This window comes from Podarcis pityusensis (assembly GCF_964106645.2).
Source record: "Podarcis pityusensis genome assembly, chromosome: 15".
Lineage (NCBI taxonomy): Eukaryota > Metazoa > Chordata > Lepidosauria > Squamata > Lacertidae > Podarcis > Podarcis pityusensis.
In genome coordinates this window covers 15,087,548-15,115,042 of record NC_138040.1, presented here as the reverse complement: position 1 = coordinate 15,115,042, position 27,495 = coordinate 15,087,548, and the positions used below count along the sequence as shown (strand labels likewise).

At 43.1% G+C, this 27,495-nt stretch overlaps 2 protein-coding genes across 5 annotated transcripts in view; both read right to left on the bottom strand.

The window, feature by feature from the left end:
* The window catches only part of RNF43 (ring finger protein 43), a 53,834-nt gene extending 43,818 nt beyond the window's left edge, over window positions 1-10,016 (bottom strand). For 2 of the 3 annotated variants that reach the window (XR_013980100.1, XM_080984006.1), the window contains exon 1: window positions 7,204-10,016. Coding sequence is in view for 2 of the 3 variants with exons in the window: in XM_080984006.1 (XP_080840132.1) it covers window positions 7,204-7,440 (237 nt within the window). In the remaining variant the exon portion in view is untranslated. The remainder of the gene's footprint in view (window positions 1-7,203) is intronic. The other variant, XM_080984007.1, reaches the window with a different exon arrangement.
* Window positions 10,017-10,485: 469 nt separating this feature from the next.
* HSF5 (heat shock transcription factor 5) lies at window positions 10,486-26,330 on the bottom strand. Of its 2 annotated transcripts, none has more exons than XM_080984011.1 (6): window positions 25,221-26,330; window positions 20,318-20,689; window positions 17,000-17,097; window positions 15,087-15,617; window positions 14,377-14,554; window positions 10,486-12,383 (listed from the first exon to the last, which is right to left on the bottom strand). In XM_080984011.1, the coding sequence occupies exons 1-6, from the start codon at window positions 26,065-26,067 to the stop codon at window positions 12,313-12,315; spliced, it is 2,097 nt and encodes a 698-aa protein (XP_080840137.1). In that variant the 5' UTR covers window positions 26,068-26,330; the 3' UTR covers window positions 10,486-12,312. The 2 variants fall into 2 exon arrangements, with proteins under 2 accessions (XP_080840137.1, XP_080840138.1); XM_080984012.1 differs by having other exon boundaries at window positions 25,287-26,325.
* Window positions 26,331-27,495: the final 1,165 nt, after the last annotated feature.

The window sequence follows — 27,495 nt, the reverse complement described above, 5'->3', positions numbered from 1 at the left end:
GATGTTTAGCACAATGGATATGGACTATGCAGGAAATGAATGCCGATGAACGTTTGAAAAGCAAAAAATGTATGGTGTCTCCTACTTGCCTCCTCACTCCCAAATTCAGTGAGATTTCCTGTACTAAGACAATTGTGTCACACCCACCCACCCCCGAATTTGGTCACTGCATCCAGTGCTCCCCAATGCTAAATATCATCCTCCCAAATATGGAGTTTTGCACCCATGAGGACTAGAACCTTTAACACAATGAAAGCAAGTTTACGTACCCAATTCTACATCCTACACTTTTCTCTCTCCATGCCAGTGCCAACCAGGAGAACATATAGCAGCCCTGCTTATTACCCTGGTGTTAGAGATCAGTCCTCCTGCCTTCAAGAAAAACTGTCAAAATGTTTTCAGCTGCCAATGAGCTTTGCGTTTGAGCCCTTATATGTTGCAAAGAAGTATGGGGATGTGAGCAGTTCTAGGGCACATCCTTAGCTCCCAAACAGGGTGCTGGACAGGTCTTGGGGTTGTTGTGCGTGAACTGTGAACATGCCTCACAAGTCACCAATCATTCCTCTGTGGTGGTAGAAATACAGGTACATGCTAGGAGCTCATCATATCTACATGTTTCAAGATAGAGCACAACCGAAAGACTGAAATGTATATTACAGCAGCAAAGAGAGGGGCAAGTTCCAAATGTGAAACTTGCGGCAATGCAGTCCCCATGCAGGGGCTGCACCACCTGAATTTTGCACATTTCGATCAGGCGTCCCCCTGTCTTGCTTGTGTTATTTTCTTGAAAGCAAGCAGGTGGTATATCTATAGCCATGAAGGAAGCTGGGTGTTCACTAGGGGCTTAAATTTCTTGCTAAATTCAAGAGCGCAGTGAACAGGCCACTTCCTTCACAGCTATAGATATTGCAAAGGAATGTTGATCCGGATGAAGTTTCACTCCCTTTCCCATTGAAAAAAAGAAAAGAAAAAGCAGTGGTTAGTCCAGAACAAATCCTCTAGAATAATATCACTTAATTAAGCAAGGTCTGCACCAGGTAAGGCACCTACTTTTTGCAGCCAAAATGGAGAAATTGTGCTTTCCTGTCCCTGGATTTAGAAGTGAAGTGGAACTACGGTGAATATTTCCAGCCAAATGCAACCAACCAACCTGCCATACAAGACACCCTAGCCTTCCTACAGAGTGACTTGCTGGGAGTGTGAAAGGCTTGTGTGCTTCTGCTGCAGAGCTGTGCAAGGAGGAGGGGAAAGATGCGAAGGCAGGGAGGGGAAAGAGATGGGGATTAAGAAAAAGAAAGACAACAAGAAAACCTGACTGAAGAAAAAAAGATACTATCGGAAGATGGAGAATGCAAATGTTACAGCATGCAAGGGGGTCAACAGAGATGGGGTACTGAAATAAAATGCGGTACTGAGAGAAAATGAGACAGTTCAAAGGGGTTAAAATGAAAACACTAGGTTAAGACTATGGCAGAAAGTTGTTTTTCCCCCTGAGGTTACTGTAGCACTGAGGCCCTTTAGAGTACGCAATCTATATATGTAAAATATATGTGAATATATGCATGCAAAAGCCAAGCTGGGAGTGATTTGAGTTTAAACCTTTGTAGGTTTCTAATTCACTCTCAGGTTGCATTAATGTAAGGAGGAAGTGAGCCTCCAGTCTTGGAAGCTTCCTATCTGGTTAAGCACTCTTAATCCAAAACTATTTAGGACAATGGGGCTGGCATTTGTGAAATTAAAAGGGGGGATGGGATGGGATTGGGTTCTCTTCTGAATCATGGCCACAATCGGAGTTTAGGCATGACATAGCCTCTCCCCCCTCCCACTTGTCTGATCTAGTGTTACATGGGACCATCACCAACCCAGATTAAAATGCAATTATTGGGCAGGGCGGGGGTTTGAGCACTACCAAACTCACTTTGAGAACTCTGGCTTGAAACTGAGCCCCCTTCTGACCCCCTCGCCTCCTGCTTGTTTTCTTTGAGCCCCTCCCAGCGTCATGCTCCTTCCTGCTCACAGCACACAGAGCAAGGACAGTGGAGGATGACAAGCAAGTCCGCCCACCACCCCGCTCCCTCACCTGATCAGGCAAACCCCAGGTTTACAGCGCTGCACACCTCAGTCTCTCCACACAGACCCTCTGGCACTGGATTGGGGTTTAGAGTGGCAGATCTATGTGCGGAGCAGGGTTTTCTCTGGCTCCTCCCTCCTGAGAGGGACCTCTTTTGGCTCTTTGTCTGCTTGATCTCATATCAGCCTTTTGAATTTACACTACCCTTGATTTCCGCTACTTGACCCTCCTGAATATGAGAGTCAGGGCATTACTCCATGTTGCCCTCACCTTCAATTCCAACTCAGAACGACCTAAAGGCCTCTCCTTTCCCCAAGCTGCGTGGGCATCCATCCCCTTAACCTAAACCGACTTTTGATTTTCTAAAACTGTTCTGTCTTTGAGCAGATGTTGCAGAAGCTCAACCTGGCAGGTTCTGCCCTGGATTTGGGCATCTTTTGCCATTCAGACAGGATGCCTGAATGGCAGCTTCCCCTCCCACCCACACCCCCAGTGTTGAAAGAATCCTTCAGAAGGTCAAGTGCTTGTCCCTCGAAACAGATATGTGCAACATAATGTGTACGTCTTCAGGATGGACTGCTGCAATGCACTTGCTACTGAACTGCCCTTGAAGATGTCGGAAGTGCTTCAGGTAGCACAAGAGGCTCAGGAAAAGGAAGTGCGCTCAGTCTGTCCTTAGCAGCCTTGGCAACGTGCACTTCTGGGCACAATTCAAGGGACTGGGGTTTTGGTTTTGGGTTTTTTTTTACCAACACTGGCTGAGACCCACATCCTTAAAGACTGCATCTCCTTGCATCAACCCTCCTGCCATGGTTATTCATCAAAACAGGCCTTGTTTCAGCAACCATCTACCTGTGCAGTTTGAGAATTAGAAGCACATCCTTAGCAGCCGTGGCCCTGATACTGTGGAACAAGGACATTCCTGTAGATCAGAGGAATTATGCCTCTTTGCTCACCTTTTGTTAAAGCTAAGAAACATTTTGTATGTGTGTTTTTGTGACCTCCTTTTTGATTAGTTGATATGCTAGCATATAGTTATTTTTCTTCATTAAAAATTGGTTTTATTATTGCCATTTCAGTACCCACTTTCTCTCAAGGGAACATGGGTACATCCACTCAAAAATAGATAGTGAAGATTGCTGGTACATGTGGTGCAGCCAGCAATGGCCCTGTTGGATTCTAAAGATGCACAGAAGGTATCAGCCTGTTTGCAGTCCTGGATGCATGCAGAAGAGAGGTGCTGAGAGGTGCCACTACCTTAAAAAAAACAGTCACCACTGAGTCCTTGCCTTGCTTGGACAATGGATTCAGAGGTGGCCTTACCAGATGTGTAGCTGCCAGATTTTGAGCTTTTGACCTAGAAGTTATTTGCGGCAATTGGCCTCCAGGTATCACTGTGGGCTCCCAAGTTCCTTGTTGTTTATTGACTTCAAACACTTTCCAAATGAAAGACCTCCCGGGGTGGACTACCACAATAAAAAGATTATAAAGCAATTTATAACGGGCAGGAGGTCAAATCAACACAGCAGGAATAACGAATAGCAGCAGCCAACAGATGGGTCAAAAGGAAGCTACTCACAATCAGCCTGTCCTATCTCAATGCCTCCCTGTCCTCAATGAATAACTGGATTTTTATTGCCAGCCAGAAGGTGAACAGTGATGGAGACTGGTGTCCCTTGGGAGAGTGTTGCATAATGTCAGTGCCAACAATGGAAAAGCTTATGGGTTGTATCTAATGTTAGTCCCGCTCAGATTTCTAAATCCGTGGTTCCCAATTTTGGGGGGGTCACCGTCCCCTTGGTTCCATACACTCATTCAGAATGCCCCTTAGCACACACTATAGGGCACATCCATGCCAAACTGGTTTAACAGTCAATCCCTCTTCCCAGGGAACTCTGGGAATTATAGTCCTGGGAGAAAGATGGGAGTCACTTCGCAGTTTCTAGCACCCATAACAAACTAGAGTTCCCAGGATTCCTTGGGGGAAACCATGACTGTTAAAGTGGTATGAAATCGATATATAGTGTGGATGAGGCACATAAAAAGAATTATTCAGAATAGCAGTTTGCATGACACACTAAGGAAGAGAATAAACACGGTAAAACGTGAAATGGCAACAATTCAATACACGCATATTAAAAACCAGTTAACACTATGTAGTTTAGTTAATTCAAGTCCTCTAGGGAATCACACTGCCCCCTCCGGAAGGGGCAATAAAGCCCACTTTGGGTCTGGCGGCTCCAAAGGCTAAAGCCAGCCCTCTAAATTGTAGGCTCCATATGATAGGCTCAGATAACATTCTGGCAGCTTATTCTTTAAAAAAAAGTTTTTATTAAATTTGCCTGCAGCATCAACAACAATAAACAATTCATACTGAACACACAGAGTGCAATTGTGGCTGTTGACCATCATTATGTGAGCCACTGCCATTTTTAAAGGCAATTCCACACAGAACGCATAGCAGCAACCCTAACCTGTTAGTTATAAAAGGCACAAATAACAGTTGCAGAATCATGCTCTCTTCAGCACTGGGTCCCAGCAGGGGCCTTTCAGCTCATGACAAGATGTTTGAAAGCCGGTATGATGTACTTGGTGCCACAGACTGAATAAATAAATATGGGCCTTGAATCAGCCACATGATGGGTGGGACCCACAGCTCTCTCATATGACCCCATCTTTTCTCCTTTGCTTGGACCTGCTCCCCAACAACGCATGGATGCTACCATCTCTCACTTCCTTCAAATTTCCCCTTAATACCCAACTTTTCTAGGAAGTCTTCTGCACAACCATGCTATACTGTAACTTAGTCTGTCACCAAGCCTAAATATGCATACATGTTGGAGAAAGTTGCAGGAAATAAATCTAAGAAATAAATGGAATAATTGCACATTCTCTCCCTGCCTCCACTTCCCCTGTTGTCAAATTCCTCTACGTTCCTTCATCAGGCAGGGACTGGTCCTTTTGGACTTCCAAGCATATCGGTGGCATGAAAATAAATAAATAATAGGGGACCTTGGGCCATTTATTATCTCTCAGTAATAATGTATATCGTAGGGTTGTTCTGAAGATAAAATAAGCTAAATTACTGTGTATGCCATACAGGTTTCTCCGAGAGCCTTGGACAAAATAAGGCGGGATACAAGAAATATGAGTAATATTAATATTACTCTTGCATGGATTCTTTAGCTGTAATTCCTGCATTGTAGGGGGTTGGACTAACTGACCCTGTGGGGTCCCTTCCAATTCTGCAGTTCTAGGATTCTAAAAAAGATTGAGATAGTCAGATCAAGTTGACAGGACATTCTTTTGCTCTGGAAGTGTGCAGGAGGCAGCCTTATTCTCGTTTCCAATTATCAGAGATGTTCTATTCCAGAACCATCTCATTCCGCTCTGCGAGATAAGATTCTGCATCTCCAGAAGGTAATCATTTGCCCAAAACTCTCTGAACGAGTATCCAGAGCCAACTTTATCACTACTAGCATCTAAGCTGTGATAATTGACTGATGTCAGCATCAGACATCTAGTGAACATTGCTGAAAAGTAAATAAATCCAATGCAATGTACAAAGCTGCCTTGTGCTGCTGCTCCTTGCAGCCAGTATCACTTACTCTGACTGGCAGCCAGGATCTCATGCAGAGAGAGGTCTTTCCCAGCCTGTTACCTGAGATCCTTTAATAAGTGATGTCAGCAATGAAGCAAGGCTCTTCCACATTTAAATAGGCCTGCCCCAAACAAGTACATGTTCCTTTAATCATATGAAGCTGCCTGGTGCTGCACTGAAAAATTGGTCCAACTTGCTTGACATTTTCTACTTTGACTGGCAGAGGTTCTCTGAGTCACAGACAGGGCTCTTAGCTCTACTCACGTCAGATCGTTTGAGATGGAGATGCTAGGAATATAAGAAGCAAGGACCTTCCACATGCAAGATGGATGCTCTACCAACACCACCAAGAGAAGACACAGGAACCCAAGAGAAGATTAATGTTCTCTCACATGTTAGTGGGCAGTTGCATTCTTAATCCCTCAACTCCTGGACCTCAACAATTTGATCCATTGAGCCACAGGAGTGCTCTTATGTTTGTGCATTTCCCACAGGGATCTGGTCAGCCACTGTAACAACAGGATGCTGGACCAGATGGGCCGTTGTCCTGATCCAGCAGGCTCTTCTTATCTTCTTCTGTTCACATGGGCATTCATAAACCACCCAATAAATCTGCCACTTTTTGTTTCTTTTCTGTCTCCCAAGTAGCCCCCTCAAACCAGTTCAATCCAACACAACTGCTCCAACTCATTTACAATTTTGGTTTCAGCCCAGCTAAATTCAACCACTGTCGGCAGCTTCCAACTCATTAAGGGTTCTGAACTGGATTTTGTAAACTACAGGGCATCGGCTGGGCTTTGTACTACTTGCCTTGAGAACAATGAACTCAAGTCATGTGAGGACCCTGCGAGGTGAGTCACAGGTTGCGAGGCAAGATGGCACACGAACGCAGAGCAGCAGCTGTGCTCCATCACAATAGACTGGGCTTCACAACGAGGGGCGTTGGGTTTTCCCATTTGCAAGAAGCCCCTTCGTGCATCTCTCCCTCTCATGACCAAAACAAGAGGACCCATGACTGAAGTTTCTGAGTCATCGTAGAAACTCATGGTCAGAAGATACATGGCCATCACTTCAGAACACAGCTCTTTGGGACAGGAGAAGGGAGCAGATCACTGGAGGTGACTATTTGGAAAAGCACCTTGTCTCCAAAAGAAACCAAATGGAAGGAAAGGTTTCTGGATGCAATGGAGGAAGACCAAAATGATGCATCCAAGAGAGAGAGAGAGAGAGCCTCGGGTATTTGGTGCCTTCACATTTCATTCACAAAGAGAATTCACACTTTTGCATGGAAGCACATGTCCCTAACCTTATGCTTGCCTAGCAGCCGAAAGAGGAGTAATTCAAAGCACATCTATCACTCTGAAAAAAACAACACTGAAAACCAGACAGGTGGGCACCTCCACAAGAAAGAAAACTCTGAGGCTTTAGTTTCTTGGTGGAATGGAAGACCCCTGTAGTCAACAGACCAACCACTGGACAGATGTGGGGCAGGGAGAGGGGCTGGGGGGAAGCAGAATAAAGGTCCTCTTACCTGCAGCAGTTTCCCTTCAGCTGGGGTGACCTCGGCCACACTTGCGAAGACTCCTTCCAGTGTGAGGGGCTCCAGCTTCAGAGGGATCACCCGGATGATTGCCTTCTGGGCCAAAGAGCGCTCGGCTTCCATGGCTGCCACCAGAGCCAGTCCTGAGTAGCCCAGGCGTATCTGCAGCGTAGCCATTAGCAGCCAAGGCCAGAGGACTGCCAGCTGTAGCTGGGGGCCAACACTCATGCTCCCAGGTGCAGCAGTGCGCTCCGGCCACACATACTGCTCAGGAATGTGTCCTCACCCCGCCAGCAGGTTCCAACAACAGGCAAAAATTGTTGAGGATTAGAAGTCCTCCGTGTGGCAGCGGCAGTCAATGGGTCAGAGGAGAAAACAGAGCAGGGTTACCTGCCGTCCCTACCTCCGGGTTCTCCTTGTTTCCCCCGTGCTAGGAGGGTTTCTCCGTGCCACGTGTATGAAGGCCTCAAGCTCCACAAGATTACAAGGATCAGGTCAGGTCCTCCTCCTCCTCCTTCTCCAGATGAACTCAGACGTTGTAAGCAGAACCAAAGGGGCTCGGGGAGCGTAGGGTACAAAGAGCTCTTGGGTTCTTCTGGGAAGGGTGTCAGAACTGGTGGTTGGAGAGAGGCAGTTCCCCATGGAAAGACAATCTCTGCTTCCCAAATCCTTTTAGCCTCTTATATCCTAGGATGGCAAACAGGGCCAATCTCCTGATATCAGATGGCCTTAGCAGCCCTTGTTGACTTCTGACCAGTGAGTTACTTTTCCCATCTACTCCTCTCCAAGAACATTAACTATTCTTGTCTCTCTCTCCTTTTCATGCCACACATGAACAGGCAATGGTGACTGGAAAGGGGCTCCATTTAGGAGTCAGAACAGTCAACCAGTTTTTTTCATGTTAAATTAAGATCACTGTCATCAGCTATGTCTTCATCTATTTCTCTCCACCTGCCTCTGGTGCCAACACCTCAGTCACCTGGTTGTGGGTATTAAAATCAATCTTCTAGGTTGGAATTTTCCACCCGTTTGTCATTTTTAATCCAGATGGTATAATCTGCAACTCCCTAAATTCATGAAAGGAACAAGACATTGCTCAGATGTTTTTCAGATCTCGGAAATTTAAAAAGGCCCCAAACAGGAAAAACAACTACAGAGAGAGACACCTGTGCGTTTTATTCCATTCCTATACGAATCTCGGAATTAATATATCCGCTTTTAGATGTGCATTACTGAAAACATGAAAGAAGGCATCCTAAACATTAGAAAAAAAATATCCACCGGAAATCTTCATGACTGCACAAAGTCACAGACATTTATCTGTGAAAATGTTTGTTCAGTCAAGTAAAGGAGGGAAAATATTTTTTTTAAGCGGCATGCAAACCTGGTATGTAGTTTGCCTCCGAGAATCCATGGGTTTAAGTAACAGCTGGAAGGTTCACCACAAATCCTGGACAAAAAAATATTTCAGTAATCAATCAAAATGTGTGCTGAATCTTACTTACAGATTTCAGGGAGTGAGGGGAGAGTGAGGAGACTTGCAGAGACATTCTATACAGGTAAATGTGAAATTCCAGTCTGAATAAGAAGGAAAAATTGACTCCAGGCTGAAGACTCGTGGGCCAGGCGTGGCGACAATCTAACTTCCAAAGCAACCTAAAAAAAATCTTGCTAGGAATCCAGGAGCACTTCTGAAAACTCCTTTTGAGTTTGAGCAGAACAACCTCCCCTTCTTTCAGCGGATACAGTAAGCAAGTCTGAGCAGGGAGCAGGAACGAAGTTGCTTCAAACAGCAGAAATCCAGCGACAAACTTCGGAAGGTTGCCTTAAGGGAGAATGTGATCTTGTTCTTCAAAGGAGTAGCAGGGACCCGTGGGGTAGAGTGGACTTGGGCAGCTCTGCAGAGGTCGTGGGAGAGCTTCCTTTCCAGAACAGCACCACTGGATCAGCTCCTAGGAGGCAAAAACCCTTCCAAAAAAACCTGTGGCTCGTAGCTTGTACTCTCTGCTCTCTGCCTCCCTCCCCTGGGACTGCAAGCACTTTCTACCTGCTGACACAAAGTGAGGGTGGAGCAGCCAAAGGCAACGACCCCACCCCCTAAATCTGGTTTTCAGAGCTCCTAGACTCCCTCTCCTGATCCACGGCTAAACTGCATTCAAGTACAACCTTCACTTCGCTTCTGACAACCGAATCATCTGTTCTATGCAAGCCAGATTTGCTCACTTCTCCCTTCCAAAGAACTGCACGCAACAAGAGCACAGATGGAAATTAAAAGTCAAATGAGTTCAGTCCAAAAAATTTGTTAGGGCTCCTTCATTTGCCAGTGTAGACTAACCAGCTTCACTGTAGCACTTTAAATAGCACAGAGGCTAGTATCTGTAAGTCACTTCCACACAGGAGCAAGAATCATTTCACAGCCAGGAGAACTGTGTATCCCACAGTTTTTCTTCAGCTCTTGTTAATTTTGATTTAGGAGATGTTTCCACCACTGCCGCCACCCCACCCCATCCCGCCTTAGCCACTGCAAGGAAGATTTCAGGTCATGCTGATGTCAGAGACCTGGAATTCAACTACTGTATTATTCTCCTCTGACATCACTAAGAGGTGAGTAAGTTTGCAAGTGGGAGTTGTAACTTCACATGTGATATACTGGTTACAGTGTTCAGGTTACTAGAAAGTCAAGTATCCTGCAATGTACAGAAACTTGTGACAAAATCTATTTTTTCAATAAAATCAGTTTAGGTACAGAGAAAAACTATATCATCTGAAATAAAAGAAGGAAAACTGCCAAAATCCAAACATTTAGCCAGCTTCACCTTTTCTACAATTGTGGCAAGCTGAATATGGATACAGTACTATAGTTCTGTGAACTCTGTTAGTTAATTATCTGTCATTATCTAGGTTGAAAGTGTTAAGTACGATGGTTTCTAACTTCTTGCTTTAAATAAAGAGAAGCAATACAGAGTAACACTTTTATGCCCACAATACACCCTGTTTCTGTCCACTCCAGATCATCCACACTGGTGGAGGCTTCCACCAACATACTAGGGGAGGTCTACCAGTCATTCCACTGGTGTGGCTATGTCTTCAGCGGCAGAACAGTACCTCCATCACTTCCTAAGGCTTCTTGGCTGTTGGATCTTTAAGACAGAATTGTACCATTACAGTAGAAGGTTGCAACTCAATGGATATGCAAGTCTCCTTTCACACTTAGTGGGTGGGATGTTTTTGTAATTCACTACTCAATTTAAAACAAACTACGAAACTGTAGACTTCTTTGGAGTGGGCACTTTATTGTTTATTGACTACATACATTAGGGCTAAAACTGTGGAAACACTGAGAAGACTGTTCTGGAGAGTTAACCCTGTTCTATTAGTTTCAGCGATACTGTGCAGATTTCTAAGCAGATTTCTTTAGACAGTGTGAATGTCCTTTCTCTTTTGCTATCTTACAAATGCTCAAGAGCCAGTAAAATTAAATAATTGTGCCTATAAATATGGCAGGAGATCCAGCTCCTTGGCCTCTTTGTTTCAATTAGCTCATGGACAGGAGAAAGATAATAAATACTACAATTTCCTAATTCCGCTTTAAAACTGCAGACCCATGTGAAAGCTCTTACTTTACTGATTGCTCATAAATGACTACTAGAGATATTTTGGAATAATCCTATGAAGGAGTGTTAAAAAAATCAGCTTTGCCCGCATTAATATGGATCAATACTAGTCTGGCACCAAACACCCATCGCTAAGCTATTTTGGATTCAAGGAACATGACTACTACAACTCTTACCATTCAGTTTCAGCATCTCATAGAGACTCTGCTAGATAGTCCCTGATTACAATAGCATTTCCCAGCTCAATTTGACCTGCTTGTTTTAAAATAATACTGAATTTCAAGATGGACAAACAAGGTTGCAGAAGACTAATTGAGACTAATCTCAAAGTATTCAAAATATCTGGTAAGATATGCAATGGCATTTCTGAAGGAAAAGACATAACATTAAGATCTCTGTCTAATATGAGGCTCCAGCCGAGTATGTACATCTGACCTTGGTTCATCCTGCTGTTCACATGGGTACTGGGAGATAACGAATGTAAGAGAGCAATAAGCTGCAGATCTGTTTGTTCTCTCTGCTTTTTTCAAGTACTTTCTTGTGCATTTTTCACAGTTGCAGAATTTGACACTGAAAATATGAGTGAACTAGCTTAAAGCACATTCTCACCGTGCTACATCATTCACACACAAACACACACACATATATACCAATATACTTACAACACAAATAAATAGGAGTGCAAAGACATGGCTCTTTAACATATATTATCAATAAATATAATTACGTTAAACAAGTTAAAATAGCCTGAGAAGATATATTTAAACTAAGCAATATAGTAAAATAACAATTGCCTTAACTAATTATTATAAAGTGCCTCTAGAATGAGGAAATTATTAAAACCCAAGAATGCTACATTAACATAAAATATGCAGCAGCTGTTCTCTTAGACAAGATAATATTTGCTGTTGAAAAGGAACAGATGCAAAAAAGAAGAAAACTTCCTGTGCAATCACCTAGAATATGAGCTCATCATTCTGAGTGCCTTTCTAGAATTAATGACCAATTTGGACCTCAGATTTTGAGACCTCAAGTTCCTTTGAGTTCTGTTCATTTTGGAAAACCCTCCACCTTTAAATGCTCTCCAAATGAATTTTAAACAGTCCTAAGGGTGGGAGAAGTTGCTGCTGCTGTTTGCTACAACACAGTGTAGACATTCCAGTGCAAAACAAAGAACATTCTGCAACTGGAACAGCTCCCTGAGGATGTTAAGTTTTCCTGTTTATCAAGAGACCATGTTTTCTACTTTTAAAGATTTTGGGCAAATAAATCAGGAGAAATTGACCAGAAAAAATATTTAAACCTATGAAAGAGGTATAATAAAAACAATGACGGGACTATTTACATGTGAAACAAAAATGACCAGATAAGGAGAGTGCTTTGTTACTAACGAAGTAAAAGTATCCAAAGTCCTTTTGGAGTGAAAGGCACTGCTCTTCCCCAGCTGGCCACTACTCAGCATTTGCACACAGTTTCCACCAAGTTCTCACTCCCTTAATTCTTCTTCCTTTGGAAAATGTTCTTGTTTGCAAGCCACATCCACTAGCAGATGTAGATCTAGGAGGAATGGAAAGGGCAATTCAATATCTGCTTTGGAGGGCACTGGAAATGCATGCTACATCTTAAGAGGCAGAAATGCGTGCTCAGGCCTTCCCTTGCCAGTTACTTTCCACATGAAACTCACCCACCAATACCTGCCTTTATCCTTGGGAGATTCAAGCCCCATGTCAGTAAATTTAAAATGGTTCCAGAGCACTGGCAGCAGTAACAGAAGCTTACACTCTAACCAGCTGAGCTATCCAGCCAGCCCACTCAGTAGTAACTTAGAGCAAGGCTTTCAGGGCAGCTGCCCCTGTTCTGTGGAACAGCACACAAGAGGTACGCAGAGTCTGTACATTCTAGAAGCACTTCAAGATATTTTTGTTTCTGAATCAAAAGATCTCAGTCTAGTTGCCCAGTTTGTATTATTTTAAAATCTATATTTAGTTGTTTTGTGTGGTTTAAATTTGTTTAGCAGTATTTATGGCATATTTATTAACTGCCTTGAAACACTTGCAAAAGGTCATTCATAAATTAAACAACAACTTCTGTACGAGCAGAGTCCCAGAGAATGATGGAGCTCTTCCTTTTTGCCAAACCCTTGTCTAGTGCAGTGCACGCCTTCCAGGGTTTGCTCTGCAAAGGATCAGGATTTCATGACACAAGAGTGTAATGTAACATGTAGTTCTCCCCTACTCATCTACAATGTGATTCATGTTAAAAATGTATTACTGACAGGGCAAACAGAGGTTTAACTCTGTCCCTTAATCATTGTCCAGTGATCAGCAGCAGGTCAGCAGATCCTACACTCCCTCCCCTACCTGCTTGCCTCTCATGTTTAATGTCTTCCTCAGTCACTCTGATCACTGTTAAAGGTTACACTGGAACCAAGGTTAATCATGATGCATTCTCTAACCAGGATTATTAACCAGCTTCACACCTTGATTATGAATAAACTCTTGTTAGCGCTAACCATCTTTAACACTGAGCCCTTGCTGGGGTGTGATACATGCCCACCCCATTCCTAGGGATATATGCTCTTTCTTCCACCGCCATCCCACTTCATCACCTATGTACCCGCCCCAAAATGGTAAATTCTGTCCTTGCAGGAGAATCACTACAGCCATCATTGTGAAATTAGGCAGGCTCCATTCCCTCAGAAGGGGTGACCATACCTGCAAATTGCATTCAACTATGGCAGAAAATGAAAATGTAGACTTTCCCTTTGTTTTAAAAAATCAAAGTTTAAAGGTGCTCTGCACAAAACCCCTGGATGATCTGCTATGTCTGCAAATTTTACTCAGTTCAATAAAAACGGGGGGAAAGGTATAGCCATTTTTAGAGGTGACATTATAGTGAGTGTGGAGAACACAACACCCTCAGTTTTAACAAATCTAATTCAGTCCTGAGAGATACAAAGCAACAGTCAAATCTTATGGCTGGTACACATTCCAAAGCAGTATAAAAACTGCTTTGAGTTTATGGGTACCAGACCCCATTAATCCCTATATCCATCAAATGTTAAAATCTAATCAAGCCAACCTAGCTTCCTGTGAGGTGATGGCCTGGGTGATGAGCTGTTAAAGAGGCTTAAGGGGGCTTAGGGGCTCCGTGGGAGACACAAATGGTTGGGGGCCCCTCCCTCAACAGATAAAACCAGAATTTAGAGTTTAGGAGGGGTGTGACCTAGAAGAAAAGCAGCAAGCTAGAAAGAGAGTCAAAAGCAATGTTTGGTGTCTGTTTGAATCCAAGCCTGTGGCTATGGGAGAAACAAAAACCTCTTGGGGTGCTAATACTGTTAACCCTTCCATTGAAGGCTCTGGTTGTATATATGTGTAAATAAACCATATATCATAAAGACACTTCAGTCTCTGCTGTGCCTCGTTTCCAAAAGAAAGCACAACTCCTGGGTAAGCACCTGGAAGCCCAGGAATTTCACACAGCTCAGAGATTGAGGTGGCGCACAGCAATACATTTATTTCAACAAATCCTTAAAGCCTGCCATTCTTACCAGGGGATTTGCCTTTCTGTGAACTGCTCCTTCTTTCTCTGCATTTGGTTTGGATGGAGGAAACTGAATCTTTGGCACATTTGCTGAGAGGACCCACCTCCGAAAGGAGGAATCCTATCTGCTCTGAAGACACAACTGTCTCTGATGGATTTGTCTGACACTTGATACTGGGATCCTCCTTAAAAAAATGCACAAAAAATCTCCCATGAAGTGTTCACATAAATGTCCTTTTAACAGTCCTTTGAAGATGTTACTTTACACCATATTATTTATTTGAAACATTTATATCCTGCCCTTACTTTAAAGAGACCAAGAAAGTGACTAGGGTTTTCCCTACACCCTATCTTATATGTACTCAGAATTTTGTGAGCAAGATTGGACTGAGAGAAAAGGATTGTCTCAAGGTCAACCAGTGAGAGCTTTCTGGCTGAGTGGGGACTTGAACTTAAGTCTCCCCAGTCTTAGCCCACTAACCACTGTACCACACTAGCTTTCTGCATTACGTCTCTCAGCAAAAGCTATACAGTGATCTAAATAGTCTATGTGACATGCAATATGGAATATTTATGTTTATAACTTTGGAAAATGAACAATGCTGTAAATATAAGTTATACTGGTAGTAATATAAATATTGGTTTGTCACATAAAAATATTCAGGCTAGGTTATCACTGCAGAATGTCGTACCCCTTTGCACTGCATTACACCATACCTGCGGCTGACTGAAGGGAAGTTCCTCCTGTACAAACACCATGGAAGACTGTGTTGAAGATTGGTTCAGCTGTTCTTTCAGCTTTGCTGGTGTTGGCTGCGTGGCTGCAGGCTGCTGCACTATTTGCGCTGTAGTATTCTCCACTGGTTCAGTGGTGTGGATAGTGTAAATAAACTCAGGAGACTGCGGCAAGGAGCATGCTATAGCTTGCTCTGATTCCACCACAAAGGATGTAATATCTGAGCCCACAGGTGTCAGAGGTTCTAGGTGGCTAGCTTGGCCTGAAGAAGGTGCATCATTGTTCCCTGGATTAACTAGTAACTGCTGGCCTCGGTTTGGCTGTGAAGTAGGACACTGGCTCTCCACTGGTTCCACCTTCACCATTTCCAACTTGGGGGATGAATGCATCTCATCTACAATCTGGAAGACAGCCTCCAAGTTTACTTCTGTCTTCTTGTTTTCATCAGAGGTGTTGCAGGACCAGTTAGAAGGTAGAAATTCAACAGGGTATGAAGATTGCATTGGTGGGTTCTGGCAAGGTAAAGGCAACAAATATATTTATTCCATTTATCTATTTGTTTTTGGCATATACATTATGCTCTTTCAACAATGTCAACTGGGCCCTCCACAAACAATGTTATATGCCACCAAATCACATACAAACATGCATTAAAACCATGTTAACATTATCATTCTGGTTTGGCTTAATACTTCAAACACTTCCATTTGTCCAACCAAATGAACAATATGCCTTGTCTAATGAGGTGTAATTTATAAGTATGGAGCAGACAAGGGGCATGAAGCATTATTAATGCCTTTTGGGTTAGGAACATATGAACACGGAAAGCTTCTTATACTATGTCAGATACCCTGGTGCATCGAGATGATGATGATGCGGCTGCTGCTGATTTACAAAGATTTAGCTGGAGAAGCTGGGGATTGAACCTGATAACTTTTCAATGAGGTGTTCTACCACTGAGCTGCTGCATTTTTGATGTTCATGAAAAACAAAAATGTTTTATTTCAATACCATGAACACATCAGATGGAAAGGATTGTGGCCTGCACTGTGAGAGAAGAGAGGTAAACAGCCAAGCCAAGCCAAGCCCACCAAGTGTGTGTGTGTGTGTGTGTGTGTATCTTCTGGCTGCCTCCACTAAACAGCCCTTTAGCCTTCTGGACTTTAACTGACCCATCCTACTCCCTATAGTGGGTAAAGTGGTATGGCAATGAGACATGGGGTGAATAACAAGGCCTCAGACAAAATGTTTCTAAAACAAAAGACAGTTTTAGTTAAGGTTTTTGTAAGGCAAAACGATTTTAGAAGAAAATGATTTTAAAAGGAAAAGTAATTTTACTTCTCTTTCAAACTTAAATAGTTATTTGTGAGTACTTGTTTATATCAGTCATTTGGCTCCAAAACAATGTAAAGAGTTCACATACTATTCTTTCATTTTAAGCAGAGACTGGATGAACATCTGTCAAGAATGCTGTAGTTGTCTCTTCCATTGCAGATCTTACATTGACTTGATAACCTACAATGTCCCTTCCAGCTCTCTGATTATATGAAGTGTTTTCTTTCCATTTATTTTTCAATTTTGCAAAACAACGTTTCTTATGCATTGATATGTAGCTGAAGTAGCGAACCAGAATGAAACTCTTTTGATACACGGGCTATGATCCAAAGACATGTTCAATTTGTTCTGTGTGACCAAGGAAGCTTTGGTCTTGTGTTTCTCAATCTGCATCTCCTCTCTGGCATATAGCAAGCCACTTTTGAAGCAGAGTACAACTTCAAAAACAGTTTGCGATGTGCACATCAAAAGAGTCTGCTCTTCAAAGTCAAATATTGCATTAGGTATGCCTAAAGTGGCTCATTAAATCATGGCCAATGTACTTGCTTATTTGACTCACCTGAAAATAACTGCAGTGTGTATAGGTTGAGGCAGTAGGACTAGCACAGCCACTTAAGGGATCCATGTGGGTAGGTGGAGAGCAACACTGTAATACAGCTGGAAAGGGGAAGAAAAGGTAAAATAATAATAATAAACTTTCCCAACCATTAATAAACCCCTCTGGATTGTATTTTTAAATACATACTATAGTTCTACTAGCTCCAAACTAGCACAAAAATGCAATATTCTATCTGCACATAATGGAGAAGGAACAGTCTGGTTTCAGAGAGGTATTAAAGAGGAGGAATGCACAGCTTGGCAAAGACGTACATAGAAAGCAAAAACACAGGGTTTCAAAAATAGCAGGGTACTCTTGCCAAAAGAGAGAATAGCTTTGCTGATGTTTGCTACTATTTCCGTTTTAAAAATCCCATGCTCTACTGAAAAGTATATGGTCCTGCTCAACAATGTCTAGATTTTGACGTATGAATAAATGTCTATCTTATTTTGTTTCCAGTTTTCTTTCTTAATTTAGAAGACATTCACACCATACATGAACATAAATGATAAAACTTATTTAGAACATCAGCCAGTGGGATGAGTGAGTATGGATTTGTACTGCTTTTCGCGGTGATCTTACAAAGCACACTTTAAAAGGTATATAACAATCATGCAACCGTATTCCAATTTTTCCAATTCCAACCGTATTTCCAACTTGATGTTTCTTTGGTTTTACATAAATTTTGTTAAACAAATAAATTCCACGCTGCACTCATGTATAATTTTTTTAGTTGCTTTTTCACTAGTGTCCTCAAGGTGGCTAACAGCACTTATAAAATACAACAGAGCTCTTCTACATTTGCTTGCACAAAGCTTACATGGAGGCTAGACTATATAAAGTCTTTATTGGTCATGAGTTCTGATTTTGCAGAGAGGCTATAGAACATTGAAAACTCATTTTGATCTGCTTGTGAGGTGTTGCCTGTTAATCCCGTGTTCATCCCACACATTTTCCCATCACTTTTCCATCTGCAAAAAGTCAGCTTTATTTTTTTTTAAGTGGATTTCTCTCACTGGGGCAAGAGAGCCCTTTAATCCACTTTACTTGTGCAAACCCAAATTTTCTGGTATGTGCTTGAATCCCTTCAGAAAACCAACAGTTTGGAGGTGACCCAAGAACCACACCAGCCTCACTGGAGCAGGAGCAGGCACCAGAGGCCCCTTCCCACAGGGCAGTTGCTGTAATTTGGCAACCAACTTATGTTCACAAGTGTGGTACCAGCTCAAGGGGCAATTACATTTTCCTACTATTGTAACTAGGACCGGAAAAACCCTCAAGATATATCAGGATCCATACTCTCCCAACAAATGAGTGGCAATTGCAAACTTATTGTGTTGTAAACAAAAGCTCTAAAATTTAAAGAACTGCTTGTCTCATCCAAACTAAAATGAAATCAGTTCACTGCTGGCATGGCAGGCTGTAATGCACTCCAAATAAGAGGCAAGTAATGAATCTAGGCTAGAGGTGCCTGCTGCAGGTAAAACCTCATGTAGATAGCCCAAGCACCATGCTCTGAATATTGGCAAAAAAGACCCCATGGGGGTTACTTCTCTATATGACCCAGAAAAACACCTTCCAAGCACAAGAATGGTGATTAACCAGACTCAGGGCTGGTTTGCACAACATTTCTACAATAAATTGTGTCCCATAGGTCAGATCTATCTGTCCCAACCTGGCTCCAGTAGTGGTACCTAAAACCCAATCTTAGCAAGGAAGCCACAAGAAGAGACGGCTGCGTACCTGTTGCTCTTCTTGGGACTCATCCAAACAAGCCTGGTGCAGAGGGATGTGTAAGCCAGATTGTTCTGCATGTATGCTTCCAATTAGTAGATGAATCTGTTCCAAGTGAAGCATCCTTTTTTTGTTCCCACAAGAGCTGATCTGTGCATACAAACTTTCCCCCCATTATTGAATGAATGAATTAAACAATGGGGGGCAAAGGTGGGAAGTATTGCAACATAATTTTCAGGTGAACAAAGGAAGAGCCATAAGCCAAGCCTGTTCCTTAGTGGGCATACACTTTGTTTAGAGTATCTAATTTTTTCTGTCCTTCTGTTGTGATATTTTTGTTAAGTTCATACTTTTGTCTCTCTGCCCATATGTAACATATTATATTGTATATGCACAACATTATTCACATAATGTCCACTGTATTTCAGAGGTCACTTCACTTTATATATTCCTTCTTCTGAATCTGGTTGTGCGCCATTGTGGTAAGATCTGAATACATCCAGGAACACTGATCAGTTGAAGTTTGTCTCCCTACTGGGAAAGCAGCACCAATACAGCGTTCCCAACCCATACACCAGAAAACAATTGCAGCAGATATGAAAAATGGTGATAGATTCCTCTGCCCACTATAAGCAATTAAACCACAACTTTTGAAAAGATGAAAAAGGAGCACAATGAACCATTTTTCAAATAGCCATAAGAAAAGCCTCCAGGAAAATAAGAAGATTGGTAACGATGTTGTGTGGATGGACTGCAAAAAAATAGAAAATGAGGAAGGATGATTCCACCCTAAATGCCCTACAACAGTGTCACAAGTTTCCTTCCAAAATATATAATGAGGACAGTGGATGGGACTATGAGATAAAAAATAATCCACAATGACCTGTGCCTTTTAACTAATGCCAGTCCAGTACTAAAAAACCTGTTTAATACAGAGAAAGCCTACTTAACTCTCCAGTGTTCAAATGCAGTGATATAAGTCTTGTATAAAGGGCCAAGCACTGTTCAAACAGGATGTATCTTTTGGAAAAAATTCAAGCATTTGTTTAGGGTTTGGACCAAGACGGAAAAGCAAAATGGATTTACTTTATTTTCATTTTCTTCTTCCCACAATACATAATATATATTCATCCTGGACAGACATTAGGCTTGTGGAATTTACTTTGATGAGAAATCCACCAAATGAATGTCCTGCGACTAGATAAAGGTACAAAATTGTGCCTGTGAAGGAAGCCAGATTCAAAGTAGTGGCCCATGGGGCAGAGTAAATGGTTTACCCTATAATCCATGAGCCCTACACTTGAATACCCTACGTAAGTATCATTCTATATCTGAATTACTACAGATCAGAGCTTCTAACAGGCTTTTTTTTTTTTTAGGTGAGGAGAGCGGCGGTCTGCTCTTGCTATTGTTAAACAACTGGGAGTCAGAAACTCTTCCCAATCTAGTCTGAATAATCCGGTTATCTACCATTTGCTTTCTGCCCACCCTGCATTAAAGCACACTTGTATGTTGTTGTTTTCTGAAATACCTAGATCAGGTTACCTGTTGGGTAGTAAGCTTGGGAGTATGGTGCTGAAGCTGCGTAACTGGTATATTTCTGGGATGATGCAGCAATCGTCTGTGGTCCTTGCTGAATGTGCACTGAGGTAGCGCTGGGCTGCAGAGTGTAAGTTACCTCAGTTGGAAACCTCTGGAGCACAGGAAATGGAACTCCTTTGTCAGAAAAAGTTGATGTCTCCACTTGCCCTGGGAGCATCCCAAGGGAGTTCTGCCATGTTCTTGGAGGAAGAGGAGTCCGTTCTGAACCTTTCAGTGGGAAGGTATTTTGGTTGTGAGATGATGGTGACAGGTATGAGTATGGAGATAAATTATCTCGCCGAAAAGACCGGTGAAACTGTCCTAAAGTCAGCGGTGCTGCATAGGGGGAGGGAAAGAAAGTATTCACTGGATTATTAACAAGCATAAAACAGTAGCTACCTCAATATTAGCTATAATTAAAATATTACAAAGAGCAAGACCTTTTTTTATTTCAGCAAGCATTTTAAATTATTTCTGATTTAAAGATTTTTATGATTTTTATTTCTATTGTATTTGCTGAGTTTGGGGGAAGTGTGCACAAAAATGCATTTATTACTGAAAATAACATACAAAAAACATATTCTGCATCTGGGAAACTGCTTGCAAAAAAAATAGTCAAAACTGCATGCAGAAATGTGCTTATTGTGAGAAATTCACATTAATAGCTGACACATTTTCTTGAGGATTATAAAAAAAAAATTGCTGCAGAAATGTGAACTGGATTTAAGATTGGAAAAATGAGAAACTGAAATTGACATATTTATCTATCCATATGTACAGCCCTGATCCAGGATTTAACTGTGAGCCCTTACTGTTTTTCACATCAAAGTACGCCCAGAATCTCACTACAAAGTTTAAACTTTAGAGGGATACACAGCCTGAATTTCCAGTTCAGAATCAGAAGATGCCATTTAGATAGCAGGCAGGACTATGATGCCAATAGCCTGACTTTACTGCCACATCATTGTTGCAAACTCTTTTAAATTATATGTGCAAATTGAAACTGGAGGAGTGCAGTGTGATGGGGGCTCCTTGCATAGTTTTCATTTATATATTAAGGTATTTGTGTCCTGCACCCCAAAAAGATCCCTGGGAAGTTTATAACAAATATACACACTATTGTTATTAAATTTTAAAATAAAGAAACGAAAACCCAATAAAATCTAAAAGAAACAGAAGAGCAAATAAAAAACTAACCAGAAATTAATATTCACAATTAAAATAACTAAGAAAGAGCTTTAACTAACGCTAAAACAGCATCAGCGTGGAAAGCCAGGAGAGCATCTTTAGTAGGCATACCTTGGAAATGGGACACTATCATTCCTTTTTCTGGTTGCCACTTGCTATATTATTATTATTATTTACAGTCTCAAACCCTGAAGGGCTCTAAAGGTAAGCACCAGTATGCAGAGCTGGGTCTAGAAACAGACCAGGCCATTCAGACTATGTATGTCCCTGAATACCAACTGCTGGCTGCCAGGGAATCACAAATCAATAAAGTGCTGTTGCACTCATCTTCTCCTTGTGGGCTTCTTAAAGGCATCTGGTAGGCTGCTGAGAGAACAGAATGCTGGACTAGATAGGCCTTCAGTCTCATGAGGCAGAGCTCTTATTATAACTCTTTCCCAGTTAGCAGACTGACAGCTGTTTGGTTTTTTTAAACTAACCAGAGTTTCCAAACTTATTTCAAAGGCAACTGCACACAAAATACATTATAGTAGTCTAAACCATAGATAAATTACTGTCAGCTGATACACTACGTCTGTTCCTCGAGACTGCAGAGCTGGCCATGGTGACACATACCTTACTTATATCATGTCTAGATTATTGGAGCTGCCTTTGAGAAGTGCATGGAAACTACCATAAGTCTCTGGCCAGGTTGTTAACCAGGGTGGGTGCAAGGGGATTGCATCTGTTGGGAGGGCATAAATCCTTTACTGAAACAATTGCACTGGCTTCCAATTTATTTCTGGACCCAAATCAATGTGCTGGTGATGACAATTAAAGCTGTTCACGATTTGGGACCAGGATTTCTGAACAACTGCCTTCTCATGTAAAAACCTGCCTGCTTACAGAAGCCTCGTATTCACCTGAAAGTTCCCAGTTTGCTTAGCTGTGATCAGGGAGTGGGTCTTTTTAGTGGCTGCACTCACACCCTGGAACTACCTCTGAAAGGCTAGTTTTTCCTGCTTTTTAATGGCCTTCTACTGATGGATAAAACCCTCTTCAGGAAAGTTTTTTGACCTTGAGAAGTTGTCCTTGTATTTTTATTTTTATTCCTATAGGATCTCTAGTTAAAATATTTTTAATGGCAACCTGCTGCTTCAGCATTTCCACTGTTAAAACAGTTAACATTGCTTTAATTCATTGTTGTTCACCTCCCTGAGCTAAACTGAGGATAAGTGTATTAATGTTTTAAATAAATTTGTTTCCTATTTGTCACATTCTATTGTATTTGTGGGCTTTTCTTGTATGGATGTGATATTTGTGTAGGAATTGTGTGTTGTGTGAAGAGTCTATAAGGTGTATATCTCAGGCAAATGCACTGCTCTTCTAAAGGGTGGGCCTTTCTTTATCTCCCTGCAGAGGTTAGCAGTACTTTCACCCATTTGTGATGTTTATACATTTCCTCCTCAGGCAGAGCTGGGGGGAGGATAGATATCAATTAAAAATGTATATTGTGTTAAAAATGGAGGAAGGACAATCTCCAACCCAATGTTTTGCCTCCTGTTTCCTTTCCTTTTGCCTCATCAACCTAGTAGGACCATCAGCTACACAACCTCCTCTTTGGGTTTGGGGCTAGGGCTCGAAATAATGTGCAGTCATTTTTGAACCTACTGGGTATGCAAAAGAGGAGAGGCTTGTGAATGTTGCTTAGTTGTAGCGTCTATAAAAATATCATTATTCCTTGGGCTGAGGAAAGTAGTAAAGGAAGAGTGAGACAATGGCTAGGATAAGAAATAGTCCAATTTGTTTAGCAACACCTGATTTGCTCATGGGGCATTGTAGGAGTCAATTCTTCTTTATAAAAGTGCTCTACTTTTTCTTGGGGGGGGGACACACCGAGTGATATAAGATGCAAACTGCACCAGCTAATTGCAGTATATAGCGACAACTAGTGTACAAAATGAGCTGGTGCAAACTTGCCCTAAATGTCGGGAGCAGATAAAATGTATTTGTGAGCCTATCTACGCAGCAAAATTCAGTCCACTTAACCACCTGTCTCTTCTAAAAAATAAATTAATAAATTGTAGTCCTGACTAGGATCACAGGTTCTTTATTTTCCATTGTCCTTTGAGGAAAGCAAACTTGAAATTTACAGTATATGCATTATGCAATAGGATAGTATCATGAACGGGGAGTTATTCTGCACTGATTTGCACTAGAAGAGAATCCTGCCCCACATCTCTATTGCAATGAATGCAACAGTAATGTAGATGGAGTTTGTGGTGGGAGGAGTCTTCTCAGCTAAGGCATTGCAGAGCTGAAACACGTGGAGTGGGAGAGGGGATGAGAGCACCTGCTACCACCAGCAACCTTCTGGAATATGACTTTGTGAATATCCTGTGATCTTGTTTTTTGAGGTTGCGTGTTTAATTTTAGTTAATATAAACTAGATGCTTGTGGAGGTATCTGAACTTCCCTATGGTACTCAGAAGCTGGATAGCTTAAGATGGTAACAAAATGGACTTTCCTCCTGCCCTTCGAGTCAGTACATACGGACGCAGTGAGAGATTCAAACAAGTGTTTTTGTGATTATAGATCTGGAGGATGAGGTTTAATCTGGACCAAAAGGCTGTTTCAGAGAATGTTAGAACTGAAGTGAATGGCATGATTACTTGAAAAGAGACTAGATGAATTTCAAGAGTGTCTATTTTCATACCCTAGGAAATTGGGCAGAGGCATGTGTATGAATGGAACTATGTCCACATGTGGTACCAAGGTGCTTTCAACTTGTGGGAGGTGTTCATAGGGGGCTTAAATCTGAATGTTAGAACTAAACTCTGGTGCGTGCCTGTCATATGCATTCCACATCAGCACTGAGTAACTGCATCCACATTCACACATCCAACCATTATGTGGGACTAGAAGTTTCCATGTAAAAATGAAAGTGAATTTTGCTGTAAGGGGCCATGAACATACAGTCCAATTCTATGTATTTTGAGTGGCAGCAGCTCTCCATGAGCTGCTAAGAACGGGGGGGGGGGGGGTGTCACTGTGTGTTGTTTCTGCAGCAGACCAAGTTTTGTGGCACCTTAAAGGCTAGTATATTTATTATGACATGAACTTCCATCCTGTGTGACCATATACATATGTGTAATCTACACATTGACAGAACTGTCAACTGTGGGCAACACTTGGTGATTCTGTTGAAGCAGAATGTTTATGCCTTTTTTCAATTTTAAGCTTCATCTTTAGCTAATTCATATTTGGAACTAAGGCACATGCCAACTACATATGCTAAAAATGTCTTCGCTCCATCTAAGCTTTTTCTATTTACCTGGCCTATATATTACTGGTGACAGATAACTTTTATTTTACGCTGTTATTTTATATTGGTGTTTTTTAAAACATGCATTGAATGCTTTTCATTCTTTTGCACAGCGCACTGGGATTTTTAACTATTGAAGCAGTCTGTAAGCAATTTGTCTACTCAGAAGTAAGCTCTACTGAATCCCACAGAGCTCACTGCTAGGTAAGTAGAGCTAGGACTGCTGCCTAGAGATCCATAAAATGGGTGCCACAAAGCTTTTTGCTGCCCTTGTTCAATAAACTAAATGCTTTTTTTGTGGGTGGATGGGGGTGTGAGGTTGAACCCTGGAGGCTCTTTCGACGGCCCCTCTTCCCCTTGACAGGCTGTGGTTACTCTGCACGTGCTCAAGAGCCTTCTGGTCTTGCAGGAGCTGCTGCTGCGTCGCGCCGTCTCTCTCACCGGGCTTGTTGTCGCTGCTCTTGGCGGCCGCCCCGGCGGCGGAGGCGGCTGCTGCTGCTGCCACGGCGGCGGCGGCCTGCCCCGCGGGGCTGTTGTGCTGCTGGTGGTGCTGGTGCTGCTGCGCCAGGAGGGCCTCCCCGCCGTGCAGGGAAGTGCTGAGGAGGCGCTGGAAGCGGTTGGGCGGGCGGCTGGTGACCTCCAGCCCGGCGGCCAGCTTGGCTTTGTTGGCGCTGGTCAGGCGCTTGAGGTGCACCAGCAGGTCGGGCCGGTCGCGGCGGAAGTGCGGGCTGTGGAAATGGTGCAAAGGGCCGCCGGGGGCCGAAGACGACGACGAAGCCGGGGAAGAGGAGGAGGCCGAAGAAGAGGAGGCCGACCCGCCTCCGCCTCCCCCTCCGGGCGGGCCCAGCACCACTTTTCGGAAGCCGTACAGGTTGAGCTGGCGGATGAAGCTGGTGAAGTTGGTGGTCTTGAATAGCTCCGGGGAGGCGGGCGGCCCTGAGGGGACGCACGACGACGAGGCCGAGGCGCCGCCTCCATCGCCTCCTGGGCCTCCTCCCCCAACGGCCGCCACCGCCGCGCCTCCCCCGGCTCCTCCTCCTCCTGCTCCTCCTCCCCCGGCGCCCAGGAGCTCCGCCTCGAACAAGGGCTGGTCAATGAGGAGCCCTTCGCCGCGGGCGTCCCAGCGGATGGAGCGGAAGCGCGGGCTGTTCACCAGCCGCCACAGCTTGGCCGGGAAGTTGTTGGGGTTGATGGGCGCCGCCGACAGCAGCGGGTCCTCCATGGCGCTTCTGAGGAGGAAGAAACGGGCGGCGAGGCCTCGCGCGCACCTCAGAGCGAGACACCCCTCCTTCTTTCCCCTTTCCTTTCACTCGTTTCCTGCCCCCATGGCCCCCGCCTCAGGACGGCCCAACGGACGGACGGACGGCGCGAGCGACCGGCGGCTTTTTTTTTCCTCCCCCAACGGCCGCCGCCGTCAATCACCCGCGGGGCCGCCGCTGCCGTCGAGGCAGAGGCGGGCGGGCGAGGCACGCGCCGAGGCTGCTCTCGTCTCCCGCCAAAACCGCACAACCGACCCCCACAACAACGGCGATTGGGCAAACACATAAAAATATAGACACAACGACAACAATAATAATTTGACAAAACAGTAAATAGTAACGATAACGTATCGCACGCGCGGCGGCACGCGCCTCGTGTGTTGCCAGGCTACTTGCAAAAAGTTCCCGTTGCAGAGTCTTATGATACCTGCGAAAATCTTACGGATTTTCTCATCCATTTCCTCTCCTCGCCCCCAAATCCGCATCTCGCAGTTCTTTGCTTCGTTTGCGTGCTATTTCTGCAAACTGAACAAGTGCATCTTTTAAAATAATAATCACCTCAGTTTTCAGAGTTCCCTTTTACTCCCTGAGATCATGTGCTAATGTCATTAAAAAACAAAAACAATTAATATATACCTTGGCTATATAAACACAAATGCGCATCATGGAAATAGTTAACATATAGCAAATTGGTATAGGTTGTAATAAATAAGGATGCTTTGCCCTCACCTCAAGAGCACAAGATTCTGCACTCTTGGAATCACCTCCATAAACAGGCTAAAAATACACTACACACAGCACATGAATAAAGTTCCTGTGGCTCACAACTTGACATGGATACTACAATTTTTATTACCTTTATATCCCCTTTCCTCCAAGGAACTCAATGTGGTGTACATAGCCTGAGTCCCAGAACTTTTACAAATTAAAAAGGGTGCTCTGAGCCAGTGAATGGGTGGCTGGCTGGCTTTTCCTAGAGGATGTTACCATCAGTGGTGAGAACAAGATGCTGGACTTGATGGGTCCCCTTTGGCCAAACACAGCAGCTGGGTTCCTATGTTCCTCATTCTCAAACTTGGTGATTGAGGGAGAACTGCATGTGTTCAGGACACTTTCCCAACTTATGCAAAAAATGCATATACATAAACCATAGTGTCTGAACATCACGTTAGTGGTACCCACCCTTAACTGTAATTGCCACCTAAATCTGAAAATAATTAAATGTAATAAATGTAGTTCTGTGCACGTACAGAGCTTTTCCCCTTTCCACTAATAAACTAACAAACCTTGCCCCATGCTCTTAGAATTGTCACCCCAATTTATGTAAGTGCCAAAAATATACTAGGTGCTTTATATGAATGAAATGCACAGGGCCCTGCAGGTGGCCTTAC